General features: G+C 32.3%; 2 protein-coding genes across 3 annotated transcripts; one reads left to right on the forward strand and one right to left on the reverse strand.

Annotated features, from left to right (window-relative positions):
- The first annotated feature begins 4,718 nt into the window (after positions 1–4,718).
- On the forward strand, positions 4,719–8,716 carry LOC106752732 (probable WRKY transcription factor 13). 2 transcript variants are annotated; one of them, XR_002666684.1, is made up of 4 exons: positions 4,719–5,618; positions 6,005–6,229; positions 7,735–7,905; positions 8,131–8,238. XR_002666684.1 is itself a non-coding variant. In XM_014634465.2 (3 exons), the coding sequence occupies exons 1-3, from the start codon at positions 5,296–5,298 to the stop codon at positions 8,300–8,302; spliced, it is 720 nt and encodes a 239-aa protein (XP_014489951.1). In that variant the 5' UTR covers positions 4,736–5,295; the 3' UTR covers positions 8,303–8,716. The 2 variants fall into 2 exon arrangements, 1 of the variants encoding a protein (XP_014489951.1); XM_014634465.2 differs by lacking the exon at positions 7,735–7,905 and having other exon boundaries at positions 4,736–5,618; positions 8,131–8,716.
- Positions 8,717–11,950: 3,234 nt separating this feature from the next.
- LOC106752696 (ATP synthase subunit beta, mitochondrial-like) lies at positions 11,951–12,403 on the reverse strand. Its single transcript, XM_014634430.1, has one exon. It carries the CDS (start codon positions 12,401–12,403, stop codon positions 11,951–11,953), a length of 453 nt encoding a protein of 150 aa, XP_014489916.1.
- Between the last annotated feature and the right edge of the window lie 2,602 nt (positions 12,404–15,005).

Genomic DNA, 15,005 nt, shown 5'->3' on the forward strand with positions numbered 1-15,005 from the left:
AAAAAAATCATTCCATGTCTTCAAATCCCCCAGAGCAAAAAATAAATTCGCAAACCACTATTTTTGTCATTATAGGGTTTTTGAAAAAAAAAAAGAAAGAGAAGTGAGAAAACAAAAATGTGGAGAAAAGAGAAGAATAAAGGAAGAGTGTTTTACCTGCTCCTTGAAGAATTTAAGTGAAATGAGGGTGAGAGCACCGACAAATGAGAGCAAGTAATGTGAGAGTGATCTGTGAGAGCAGATGTTACGTTTTCGGTATACACAGTGAGTGAAGAGAATATTTTATTTTTTAAGGTTTCATAAATAAAATAATAAATTAAAAAAATAAAATTAGGTAAGTGGATTGGTGGGCCAACCCGGCTCACCACGGGTTCAACCCGCATGAGCCGGGTCTAAATGAGTCGGGTTGAAATCTGACCCGCATATAAGTAGGTTGTATTTTTCAAACCCAACCCAGTTCGAACCTGTGACGGGCCAGGTTGATCCGCGAATTGTGACCCATTTTGACGGCTCTAAAATTTTATAAGAGAGTTATCTTTTTATTCTTGAGAATAGAACATAACATTTGAAAAATAAGGGTAGGAATAATTAATTTGTATTTAACTTTTTTTTTTTGTTAAAAACAAATAAAAAACGTGTAAAAGATTGGAAGATGAACAAAAATGGTAAGTAAATCAAGAGACAAACATAGAGAAAATAAAAAGAATTTTAATAAGTTTTTATCCTTTATTATATTTAATTTATGTTTTACTAGTTACTAAAATTAAATGACGTGCTTTATAAAAAAATTAAAAAATTATTCAATTTAATTATAATAAATTCTTGTTATATATATATACAAAATTTTAAAATTTTAGAGGGACATATCATTCCTATCTTTAAAAAGATCCAACTAAATAAATGTGAATTTAAGTCACATATTGACTAAAAATGATAAAGTATTCATTTGGATTAGAGTGAGTGTCCTAGTGTTCATAACTTATTAATACCGAATTTTGTTGATATATCACTCCCTAAAGAACCTAATGATAATATTAGCAAGGTAGTTAAAATCAAAATTATGATTAAGATAGAAAAGAATTCACAAAATCGTAAATTTTAGAATCTTAACATGGTACATTACTTCCTAAAAAAGTATGCTATATATATGTAATAAATTTATGACTAACATGGAACAGAACTCACAAAATCGTAAATTTTAGAATCGTAACATGGAACATAAATTTTACTTACTAAAAAGTATGTTATATATAGATTTGGTTTCAATTTAAATCTTATTCACTAAACAAGTGAATAAGTGTCATGGCTTAAAAAATATACCAATGCTAATTGCAGTTTTAATGAGGTGGTATTGTAACTAACTCTGTACTCTTAATATGGTAAAAGTTTGAGTGCATTAACTTTTAATTAGGTTTAGGTTTTACTTGAATGTAATCTATTCATTCAAAAGATGAACAGGTGATGCAACGGTCAAATTTAGAAAAAATAACTATCAAAATAATTTTATACTTTTTGTTCAACGATCATAATGATTCTACTATATTACGATTATTCATAAGATCTGAATAAAAAATAATATGTAAAATCATAGGATCTTACAATTTTATGAATTAAATCTCGATTTTAACTTTAATAACTAATAATGATTTTTCTTTTCAATCATTTCATTAGAGTATAAAAAGTTTTTTTGATTAAAATTTTAAACAAATATATCCTATTTTGATAAATGATTATACAAGTAATGGTCCTTGCTTGCCATCATAATATTTATTTAGGTTAAACTTATAAGAAAATTTGTTCATAGAATCTGAATTAATGAAAAGAATTTGTTATTAAATTATGTAGAAACTAAATTCCGATATAAATCCAAAGTAGTTAAACCTTTTTTCTAATTTTGAAAATGAATTTAGTTCATAAACCTGTTTAGTGATAATAAAACATAATTTGAATGCTAACACCCTCAATTTCTATAGCAGTTAGTAGATTAGTTTATGTATAATGATTTGAAAATTTGTTTTCTCTAAATCATGTTTCTATTTAATCAATTTCTTATAACATAGATTGTTATGAGGGTACATGTTTCTTTAACCTAAAGCTAAAAAGAGAGATTATTATCCAATTGATGTGCAACTTTTAATTTCAGGTAAAAATGATGAAAAGAGATATGTATTAAATGCAAAAACCTAAATTTTATATAAATGAATATTCAACCTTTTATCTAATCATAAATTGTAAAGAAATAGTCAAATAAACTTCAAAAAGTAAAAGTTAATGTGACTGTTTTACGTAATAGAATGAATTTTTCAAAACATAACCATAATATTAATTATGAGTGTTATCTTTATTTATTTATTTTTTTATAAATTTTACTTTTAACTACAATTTTTTTTGAAACGCTTACATAATTTGCCTCATAATCAAACATTATGACTGTATAAGTACGCATAGTTTTTATTTAGGTAATATGTATTTTCAGTGCGTTATTTGTTTAGAATAGTCATTATAACGTTATATTAATTGTGAAAGATTAGAAATATAGTTTACAAATAAATATATTTGATTGAATTCTTACTAACATGACAATAGTCATATAGTTATCACATAATCCATTAGTTCTATCAATAATAGACAGTACAATCTAAAATTGTTGATATTAAATATTATTTGATGAAAAACACTAAAATGTTCCCTTCATTTTAAATGATTTAAGCCATGCAAATTGTAAAAATTTAAAACAAGATAAATTTTAATTGTTTAAATTTTCTAACTTTTGAAAAAAAAAACAGTGGGTCAACTTAAAAACATTCTTTTTTCACTCCAATGTTGTTTTACCCTAAAAAAACAGAGCTAAAGAAGGTAAGTCGGTGCTAAATCCGTCGTACACGACACGAGCTCTTATCTTGAAAGATTCATTGTTTCTTGAACCATTCTTTGCAATCAGTAATTACTTAATTAATCGTATACAGTGGTGCAATATTCTGTGTGATATCACAACTGACGAAAGGGTGACCCGTTTCAACACCAACCTTCTTTCCGTTTCGCGTTTTCTTTTTTCTTCTTTAACTTTTATTTATTATTAAAAGGTTTAAACCATTTAGTTGTTCTTAGGTTTTTCCATTTTGATCCCGGTTTTATTAGAATCTCCAATCGAGTTCCTATAAGTGTTAATTTCAATCAATTAAGCTCCTGCCGTTAAATTTAGTTAACGAGATTAACTTTTCACGTTTCAACCCTAAATAGGCCACGTTTACAGAAATTAACAGGTCATCCTTCCAGCTGTGCAAAAAAGTTAACCCCGTTAACTAAATTTAACGGCAGGGGCTTAATTGATTGAAATTAGCACTTATAGGGACTCAATTGAGGATTCGAACAAGACGAAGATCAAAATGGGAAAACCTCCCGAAAATAGGAACAACTAAATAGTTTAAACCTTATTAAAAAAATACTTAGCATGTCAAAATAAATTAATATAAACTTTAATGACAATTTAGTTAAATATTGTTAAAAATAAATAAAATCATCAAACAGAAAAATAAATAATATAAGCTACACAATTAACTATCTTAATTAATTTTATTCTCATTAATCATATGGTATATTCATGATAAGTAAATGGAAAAATGATTTCTTCTAGAATATATCTTCCACCCCTCACCGCCGAATCAAGTGGTTATCTAGCAATAGTAGTGACAAATAAAACAAATGCAGGATTTTTATTTTTTTTTTCACTCTAAATGAACACACAATAATTTTTTTCAAGGATTGCGTCAATCATATAATAACCTTTCACTGTTTCTGAACAGCTACTCTTTTACTTGGTTCATTAATTTCTACAAATGATGTTCATCATTTAACGCTTAGTTAAGCAAGTAGATAAAGTACAAAAAGAACACATAATTATTGAATTATGGGTAAATTTTGAAGTGGTTAGGGAAAACTATGGTTTCAATTGGCACATTGGTCCACGTAATGTTTAGACATACAAAATGTAAAGTTAATGATGGATGTTACAGAATTAATTGAAGACATTATATGAATATTATAAGGTTGCTGTGGAGGAATTTGAGGGAAAAGGTTGGTGGATATGTGGGTTAGTTCGAGTTTTTGGAAAGTTAAATATAAGAAAAGGCAGATGAGAAAGGCAATTAGCTTTTTTGCTGCAAAAAAGTCAAATAGGGCCTCTATCACCCATCATAATGATATCTTCCCCGTCGATGCAGAGAGTGTGTGATAGATTTGCACCCAAGATTCATCATCATTGTCCTCTGATATTTCTTTTTAAAATATATGGTGCCCCGAAAGAGATCATGTGATAAAAAAATAACCCTACTAAGAGGAAATGATGTATATATGTATCACTCCCTCTCTTTTTTACTTTCTTTTGAGGGAATCAATGGTGAATTGGCGAATCATAATTTTCACTCACACTTGATTATGCATTTCTCGTTCTATTATTGTGCACTCAACAGGTTTCGCTTTTGCCCATATGATAATTATTACCTACACTGATGGGGTTGTTGCATGAAAGTTTCATAATTTTGGGGAAAATAATCACATCCTTGGGGGTGTATATAGACTTATAAGGAAAAGCAGAAAAAAAGAAGTAATGAATGTAATTGATATAATCTGATTTTAAAAAAAAAAAATGTTCATATTAAAATTAGGGTGTAACAAAACATAAGCTTGATGCATTAGTTTTCTTTTCTTTTTCCTTTGTCTTGTATTGTTGACTTCCATGCCACAGTGAAGTTCCACTAACCACGAAGGACATGGAATTTGCAAGCTTTATAGGACAAACAGTACCATTATCATTTGAAGCAAACCGCAAGGTCAGGTTGAATTGTTACTATAGTCTCACTTTTTGCATATTCTCCCACTACCTTTTTTCAACATTCTGTCCTACCCACCTTTATTTCTTATTTTATTTATTTCCTTATTTTTCCTTTTCAATTTAGATGGTTAATGAATCTTCACACGAGATGTGAAAGAAAGAAAGAATTGTTTTAGAAATTGACACATATACTTTGAAGAAATTTAAGTAAAAAGAGCCAAAAAGAAAAGGGAAAGTTGGTTGAGCTACGATGTTATAAGATACACTTCCAGATCATGGTGTAACCTCGTCGCCAAACTTTGAGAGAAACCCTCTTTCGTTTCTGTAAAGGGAACTAACCACTTTTTTCTTCTGTTACTACTATCATTATTATGATCTTCTCTGGGTTTTGGTAAAGGGAGATAGCTAGAGAATAGAGATTGTGTTGGATCATAAAGGGTGAGAAAGAAAAACATAACAAGGAAATGATGTCAACAACGTCTCAAACTAGTGTTAACCATAGCTTGTTTGAAGACCAAGATCAGATCCCAACGCAGATGGAGTTCAATATGCCTTTTCCATCAACCCAGGCCTTCCCTCCTTTGGCTTGCCATCAATCTTTGAAATCCATCACTGCACTGCTTCCTTCTCTTTCATCTCAACCTGCTTCTTCTTCTGCCAATTTTCCAGAAACCCTATTTTCAACCTCTGTTCAAAGACAACGAGAAGATCTCACTTCAAGTTTGATAGGAGGAGGAGGAGGAGGAGGACAACTCCTTTCCTTGAACAGATCGAGACTGAATCCATGGTGAGACCATTAACTGTACCTAAATTTTCGTACCTCACCATGCATGCTAGCAATTTTGATTTCATAATCGATTCTATGACCCGTCACCTATGTTTTCTTTCTTTTGTGTTTTTCTATAACAAGACTTATTCTCATTTTCAACTACGGGAGAGAATTCAAGGAATTTTTGTATTTATTAATCTCTATGACAAGACTGATAATCAAGATACATGTCACATGTATGGTTTATGATGTTCTTTTGGCTTTGTAACTTTGGGTTCTTGTAGTATCTGTTTCGGTCGGAAAGACTGTGTGCTTAAATGTAAGACCTTTCTGTTATCAATGATATTGTTTTGCTTATGAAAAAGGTCTTATGTATGAATGCATATCGTATAACATGACTTTAGGGCATGGGAAGAAGTAACCGATTGCTTGATGAGTAAAAGAATGGGAGGAGGTGATAACCATCATCTAGGGGTTTCCGCCATGAAGATGAAGAAAATGAAGGCAAGGAGAAAGGTGCGGGAGCCAAGGTTTTGCTTCAAGACTATGAGCGATGTTGATGTGTTGGATGATGGCTACAAGTGGAGGAAGTACGGACAGAAAGTGGTAAAGAATACACAACACCCAAGGTATTCTCCCTAATTTAAATTGTTTCTCTCTTTTCTGTTTGTCTTTTATTACTAAAAAAAAGTTGAATTTAAAGCATATTTGTTTAAATTCCACATGTTCTCTCTCTTCAATATCTCGACTCCTCTCATTATTGTTTCATACTTTTTCTTCAGAATTGAATAATATTTGGTTCTCTATACTGCTTTAGGGAAGGTTTAATTTGGGTTAATAATGCGGACTTGATTATAATCATTAGCCATATTAAAGCTAGATAGCTATAACTTTATGCCTTGTGGGGCAAAAATGCGATCGTTTATTTTTAGTAAAGGAGAGGATGTAAACTTGCCAACGTTAGAACTGAATAACGCAGATGTTATATATGGCATATATATAACGACAAAAACACAGAAATTTGTTTTCCTCTACGGCATTGCTAAGGTTTTCCTCCACAGAATCTTTATAGAATGTTTTAAGAGGGATGCTTTACTTTTTAGAAACATGAAACATACAATTAGAGAACATTTTTGTGCCTTTTTATTGTAATTAAGAAATGCAATGTTGATGTTTGGTTGCTGATTTTATCATCAATATTTGCTCAACAACGACTTCACGGTCATTTATGTAGACAATTATTAGACGGGGTAATTAATTACAGCTAAGGGATACTGCGAAATTTTGACACTTGGTCGTACTGTGGTTATCATTTTTAATCATGGTGTTTGAAACTACAACTGGGAGGTTGAAAATTTTGCCAATTGACGTAGACAAACATCTCTCTCATAAAAGAGTGATGTTCTTTGGGAACCAACTCTATGAACTTTCGAAGTTTCATGTATTTCAAACAGATGGATTTGAGAAACATGAAAGCCATTGCAGTGCAGCTAGGTTTGTGGGCTTCTAGGACCTTATCGCGATATTAGGCTCAAAATTGTATGTTAGATTACATATATAAAACCATGGCTTGGAGAATTTCCAGAATATGAAGTGTAATCAAAGGATTAACCTAGTGGTGACCTTGTAACAGGTGCAAGTGGTACCTGCATAGGCAAATTACATTGAAACAATACAAAAACTCTCCTTTCATTACTCTTGCAATTGAGGCTATCAATTGTCCAACATAGCAAACTATTTATATAGGATCATCTGAGAATAAATTTATAGTAAATGTTGGGAATCTAAACATAAGAATTAAAACCTATAAATTTATTTAAAGTTTTGGATTAAAAATGATATCAATGGTCTTTAAAAAAAAAATCAGATTTTGTTGTAAGTAGAGGTGTTAGGAGGACATGTATATCTTTATACTTGGTCTTAATTTAAGTTGGACAAAATGGAATTGTCTCGAAATATGATGGAATAAAATTATAAATACTTTAAGTTGTTCAAAATCATCTAATCAATCAGTTATTAAATGTATTTTAAACCAACCCTTCAGAATTGTACCATTTTTCAAATATTCTATTTTAGCCACACCAACATATTTATGCAAACGATCTAAATTCATTCATAATGCAACATGTTGCAGAAATTATATGCTTCTTTTTCGCTGGAGGAACAGACAAGTAGACCCAAAAAGCTAGGTTGGAGGCAGGTTAACGGGGACTGTGTGTATAAGTGTGGGGCCAGAACTAGAAAAATTTAAGAAGGAATGTTGAATTCAATATCTTTTCCAGATAGACTATAAAACTTTTAAAAAGTGAGTAAATTTTATCTTATGTGGAGGGTTATGCTCTAAAAAATTAACACACATAAATAAAGTATTAAAAGTACAGTTTTACTGATCCATGTTTCAACAAATTTTAAAATATTGTCTGAAAGAGTATATATTTATGTTTTATTCTGTCAAAGTTAGTAATTATAATGGTGGTGCACTGCACCCACAACTGGAGTTGTCTGATGATGTGTTTTGGGTACACTGCAGAAGCTACTACCGTTGCACCCAAGATAACTGTCGAGTGAAGAAACGCGTGGAGCGGTTGGCGGAGGATCCAAGGATGGTGATAACCACATATGAGGGGAGACATGTGCACTCGCCATCAAATGAACTAGAAGACTCACAATCTCCTTCTGAACTTAGTAGCTTCTTGTGGTAGAATACAGTGCCAACATAATGTTCACATGTATATTTTTAAGGTAAGCTAGAGACTAGAGACGTCGAAGAGGGAATAAGTAGAGAGGAATGAGTATAAATTGACAGTGTATCTAGGAAATGATGCGTGCATGCTTTGGTTCATTGTCAATTTTCACTCGTTCTATCCATTTTCACCCTTTCTAAAACCACAACATATGTGCCTGCGTTTACTAGTTTTTACATCGTTTAGATCATTTCAGAAGTGTACTTAGTCTTGGTGCTGTTTCATAAAAACTCAACAGCAAACCAGTATTATTGTAAGTTGCAAACTGGGCTTAAGTTTTTAATTCTTTTACGTAAATAGTACGAAAATATTTTGATAGCTCATGCTCAAACAGTTTAGGTCTTTATCCAGAAGAATATGAAGGCGATCGAGTCTGGAAATGATTATCCAATCTCCTAATGACAATGTTTTTAAATCTAAAGCTTGCTTCAAATCATAACAACTTTATTTATTGAAGATACTATAAAATGAATCTTGAAATATGTTATTTACGTTTCCTAAAATCATATATAAAATTAAATACGTGTTTTCACATGATGTTTTCTCCCAAATCAAGGAAGCGAAGTGGTAGTGAGAGTAGTAAAAGTCCTCACCCCAGATGGTTTCAACTTCAGATTTGTTACAAGTATTGAGAGATCATAAAACACAAGGTGTTTCAAGGTGTTACTACTTCCAAAATGAGCATGCCGCCGTGTAAAGCATAATTTATAATCCTTATACTTAGAACTTACAATGCTACTGGACTAGATTAGTATAAACCAATATCTTTTGTAAGATGTATGCATAAGATTATATTCAAAGTGTTGAATGGATAATATCATAAATTGTGCTCAATCAATATTTATTAAGGGGAGATGTTGTTGGTAGCATTGATAGTCAATGAAGTGGTGAAAGAGATTAGATGCAAAAAAAGAAATGTGTATTAAGGTGGACTATGAAAAGGTTTATGACTAAGTGAGATGAGATTTTCTTCGGTACATTGTGTGGTAGATGGGATGGATACACAGATGTTTGGAATCATACACCGTGTCAATTTTGGTCATTGGTAGTCTAACTTAAAGGAATTCAAGCTAACAATTAGAATTGAGATAAAGGATTGATTGACACCTTCTGTCTTTGACAATTGTGTGTTGGTTGGGACAGTAAGACAAGTTGTTAGGAAAATTTTGTTAGAAGGTGTAAAGGTAGAGGAAAAAGACCAATGTAAGTATACTTTAGTTTGTTGATGATATATTGTTTGTGTGACACAAAGATTTAGAATGTGTTGTTCTAAAAAGTTTATTTATATGGTTTGAACTAGTGTTGGACCTAGGGTAAATTTCTACAAGAGTAAGATTGGAGGTCTGTGTATGGAGAATGGTAGACCACGAAGGAATGCTTGTGGGAATAATCCTATAAACAAAACTTTTGACATCATATTACGAATAAAGTTAAGAAAAAGTTATATAGGTAGAAAGACATGTATTTGTCCTTTATGGGTTGATTATGCCAAATAAAATTTGTTATTACAACTCTACTCATGCACTATTTATCTTTGTTTAAAACACCAATATATTTTAATACAACCTAATTTTTGTGTGGTTGGGGCTAAAGGGTAAAAATAACTTGGATTAAATAGGAAAATTTTGATAAACTATAGCTTGGATTAAATAGGCAAAATTTTGGTAAACCAAAGGATTAGGAATCAAAGACATAAAACTTTCCAACATTGTATCATTGGCTAAGCATTATTCTCCAATAAGTTTTCTTCTTCATTTCCATCTGATTCATCTAACTTAAGAGGTTTTTCCTCAAGGTCCACAATTTCATCAAAGACAACATGCATAAATTCTTCTACTTCAAACGTTCTCCGATTAAAAACTCTATATGTTTTATTTGTTAGAGAATAACTGTGAAATATAGCTTCATCGGATTTAGAATTAAATTTTCCCAAATTTTGTTTTCCATTATTTAAAACAAAACATTTGCATCTAAATATTTTCAAATGAGAAACATTAGGTTTTTTCCTTTTATCAGTTGATAAGGAGTACATTTTAAAATAGGTCTAATAAGCATTCTATTCAAAACATAACATGCAGTGCTCATAGCGTCAGTCCAAAAATGTTTTGAAATTATTGATTCATTTAACAAAATTCTAACAAGTTCTTCCAAAGATCTATTCCTTTTTTCTACTACTCCATTTTGTTGTGCAGTCCTAGGCGCAAAAAATTATGAGAAATTCCAAATTCTTCACAAAAATTTTCAAATGATCATTTTGAAATTCTCCTCCATGATCACTTTGAATAGATTTTATTTTTAATTTTTTTTTTCATTTTGAACTTGTTTTCCAAACTTTTTAAAGACTTTGAAAGTTTCACTTTCTAGAGTTATAAAGACCGTCCATGTATATTTTGAATAGTTATCAATTATAAATAAAACATAATAATTTCCTCCAAAACTTTTTATCCTTGAAGGATCAAATAAATCCATGTCCAAGAGTTCTAAGGGTTTTTACTTGAAACAATATTCTTTGAATTAAAAAATGATTTAATTTGTTTACTCTTTTGACATGCAACACATAATTTGACATTAACAAATTTTAGTTTCGGTAGACCAATGACTAAATATATAGATATAAGTCTATTCAATTGTTACATATGAATATAAACAGCTCTCTTATGTCATAACCATGAATTTTCTTCTTTTACTACTAAACATGAAATATTTTTATTAGATGCATTTTCTAAATCAATTAAATAAATATTTACATGTCTAATACCTTTCAAAGCAATTTCAGAAGAATCTTTTTGATGGATAGTGTAGTAATTAGGTTCGAAGGTTACCTTGAGACCTTTGTCACATAGCTCACTAATACTAAGTAGATTTTGCTTTAATCCTTCTACAAACAGTACATCCTTTATCATCAAGGTATTTGCATTTCCTATGTCTTCCTATTCCAAGGATTTTTCCCTTTATGTGACATAACCTTGTTCCTTCCTCCGGAAGTTTGAAATTTTCTTTCTATCTCATATCATATGCTTTGAGCAACCACTATCAAGGTACCACATGGACTTCCTATATTTAGAACGTATCTATAAAATAAAAAGAGAATAAGTTATTTTAGGTACCCAACAACTTTGTATGGGTCCTTTGGGTTAGTTAAAAACTAAAATATTTTAAATCATTTTATAACATAAGGAACACCATAATGTTTTATTTTACATTTATTAGAGTTGTGACCATTTTTCATGTAATAGAAACAAGTAAAAATATTTGGTTTCTTATGAATAGTTCCTTCTTCTACCAAAACTCTACGAGTTCTTTTAATGTCATTTTCATTTTTATTTTTATAATTATAACTATAATAATTATAATTAACTGAGGAACATACTTATTTTAACAATCTTTTTATTATTTAAATTATTTTTATTACTTTTAGTATGATTTGTTTTGTCTAGTAGCTTATTTTTATTTAAACAAGAACATTCATTACTTATATCATATTTACCTTTCTCATAATATATTTAATTTTTAAAATCTTTATTTTATTCAAGAATATTTTCATATTTTAAATTTAATTCTTTAAAAAAATTCAATTTCTTTTTAAAAATATCTAATTTTTCAGATTCAATTAATAATTCTTTGTAAGTGTAAAGAAAATTCACTATCACTATAATCAGAAATTTCAAAATCGCTAGAGAAACTTATTTGATTTTTATAAATATTGTCATCAGCCATCAAACAAATGTTGGTCTGTTCATCAGTCATCAATCTTTCCTTTCTTTGATAAGGTGCAAGCAGGTCAACAACCTTAATCCCAATAACAAGAATCGGTTGCTCAGTTGCTTGCTTAACAAAAGAAGGAGCTTTTCTATTAATAGGAAAATAATGCTCGGTTGTGAGGTCACCCTTTTGGTCAATTGGCTCACCAATGACATCAATGATTCGACCAAGGGTAGCCCTACCAACAGGAACAGTGATGGGGGAGTCGGTGTTGAGGACGCGCCATCCTCTAACGACTCCTTTAGTGGCATCCATAGCAATGGTTCCCTTCAGCTTGTTTGTTATCATATGTATCATTGTTGAGGGTTTATTTTTTATATGGTAGATGTGTGGCATTTACATTGGTCAAGCTTGTCGGGGCTATAACGAGGCAGAGAACCAACTATCCTCCACTACGAGTCCAGAATCATCTGGATCTGCTTCTTCTCCATCCCTAATCTACACCTTCCAATTTCCTTCATCACCTCCATCTTCCAATTCTTCACTCCAATACACCTCAACGAAAACCCTACTCCCCACCGGCAACGCCAAAACGTCATCATTGCGATCGTCGCGATCGTCGCCCTCGTCTCGTTCTTCTTCAGAATGCTCCCTAAAAAACCCTCTTTCATTGCTCCTCACCCTCATCGGTGTCTCGCCGAGAATATAGTTAATACTCCTCGACTTCACAAAGCTCTCACCGTCATCATTGTCGTTCTGATAAGCATCGTTGTCATTGGGCTCTAAATTGGTGTTGTTTTGGAACAGGGCGAGGATGAAAATGGGAAGGAGGCCGCATTCGAGGTCCTCCATGAGAGCGTTGAACTGCCAGGTGGCGGGATAAAGCATGGTGGCGACGTGCTTCTTCTTGGCGCAATAGCGCTGAAGAAGCTTGGCAGCACTAGAGGGCGAACCTGGCAGGGTATGCGAGGTAGTAGCCGCAGCAGGCGGTGATGATGACGGCGACCTCCTCCCACTGGTTATGGCGGAGCAGGCCGCACTTGAGCGCTTCATATATATTGGAAAGTTTAGTCCAAAAAATTTGTTATGTAGTTCATATATTTGAGAAAGGAAAATGTTTGTTTAACACCATGTTTTGACACAAATTTGACACCGGCTGACGTGTCAAATTTGTATTGGATGGTTGAATAACATTAAATAATTCCATTTGAAAAAGCATAGAAGGGTAGAATTGGAAATCTGATGGTATGAAAATTGAATTTGGCGGATTCATTTTTCATCTTCTTTGAGTTTCGTTCTCAGCACTGTTCTTCTCTCCCATTCTTCCATTCGTTCCCATTCGCCCTGTCTCCATTGTCCTATCCCATTTGGTTTTCCCATTCGGCCTCTTTCCATTCGCCTGTCCCATTCGCGTCTCTCCCATTCTGAGCATCCTTCGTTTCTCCATTCGGGTGGCTTTGTTCATCGAAAGGCGTCATCTCAAGGAAAAGTGGTATTTTGCATTGACACTGTACCGGTAAGTTTTCTTTCGCATTTTGGGTGTGTTTGGTGTTTGGCGTTTTGGGTTTGTTCCCTTTTACGTTTTCTTTCGCGTTTGGCGTTTTGGGTGTGTTTTGCTATGTGGCTCTGTTTCTTGTTTTGGGTGGAACCATAGTTTATTGTTCTTTGATGTTAGGTTTTTGTGTGTTGTGAACCCTAATGTACCATTGATTTATTGTGCAGTTGAAATGGCGTCCTGTAACCCTAAGGTAAGTTGAAGTTTAGGTATTAGTTATAGTTGTGATTTTTTATGGTTAATAAAAATAATGTTGTCGTTATCTTTGTAGTGGAGGGTCCGTACTTCTATGGATTCATCAATTGTTATTGAAATGAATCGTTTTCTGAGAAAATACCATGTACAACGAATTGCGATGACACCATTTAGGTGATGTGATTTGTCAAAAGTGGTTGATTTTATCCTTATATTGTTTCAGACATGACTGTGCAGTTATATGTTAAAAGCTATGAAAATTTGGGATGGAGAGGATAAATACAATGGGAATAGTATGCCACTGTACACGAATGTAAGTCATAATATGATTTTCATTATTGTTTGATGATTGGGTTGATCTGACAATATCAATGTTTTCATTTCAGGAGGAATTGNTTGCNTTTAGAAAGCAATATGTAGTTGATTGGATCTTGGACGACGAAAACATAAGATTACTGGATGCGCTTTCGGTGTATGGGTTGTTGTAGGATAGTTGTCCTGTGTTCAAATGTAGAGGGGTCCTTGTAAGAAACATTATTGTTTATGGANACTATGTATTTTTAATATATACAAACACATTGTACAAATTCTTATATGAATAAGAAATATGATTTCTACCTTGTTTATGTTCAATGCACAAGGATGTTGTAATCGTTAACGCGAGTGTGTTTGTAATCATTTATATATTTGAAGACATTATGCAAATGATTATTGCAATTCAACGATTGATTTTGAAGATTGGTTGCGTGCAATGTTGAAATAATTGTTGATTGATGATTGATGTCGAGGTTTTGGTGTACTCTGCCACAAAAATCACTCTTGTAATCGTTTACAAGAGGCTTGTAATCGATTACGCGAGCCATAAGGCTGTTTTGGACATCCTGCTCAACTGAAGGAGCCACCTGTGGCAACGTGGGGGACCACTGGTCATTTTGGGTGTTTTTGAAGACAACTTGACTTGTTTTTGGTGCAAGTGTGAGTTTGGTTATTGGGACACCCCATGATGTAGAGGGGTCCCACCAAGGGTGATGACCTGAACCTAGGTGAGTTTTAGTGTACTCTGCCACAAAAAGCACTCTTGTAATCGTCTACAAGAGGCTTGTAATCGATTACGCGAGCTATAAGGCTGTTTTGGACATCCTGTTGAACTGAAGGAGTCACCTATGGCAACGTGGGGGACCACTGGTCATTTTGGGTGTTTTTGAAGAC

The sequence above is a fragment of the Vigna radiata genome, unplaced genomic scaffold (assembly GCF_000741045.1).
Source record: "Vigna radiata var. radiata cultivar VC1973A unplaced genomic scaffold, Vradiata_ver6 scaffold_43, whole genome shotgun sequence".
Lineage (NCBI taxonomy): Eukaryota > Viridiplantae > Streptophyta > Magnoliopsida > Fabales > Fabaceae > Vigna > Vigna radiata.

Excerpts from the sequence above, each read along its gene's own strand:
- LOC106752732 (XM_014634465.2), top strand. The coding sequence starts at position 5,296 with ATGATGTCAACAACGTCTCAAACTAGTGTTAACCATAGCTTGTTTGAA. Across the intron at positions 5,619-6,004 it reads AGATCGAGACTGAATCCATG|GGCATGGGAAGAAGTAACCG; the intron begins GTGAGACCATTA and ends ACATGACTTTAG. Across the intron at positions 6,230-8,130 it reads AAGAATACACAACACCCAAG|AAGCTACTACCGTTGCACCC; the intron begins GTATTCTCCCTA and ends GGTACACTGCAG.
- LOC106752696 (XM_014634430.1), bottom strand. The coding sequence starts at position 12,403 with ATGATACATATGATAACAAACAAGCTGAAGGGAACCATTGCTATGGAT.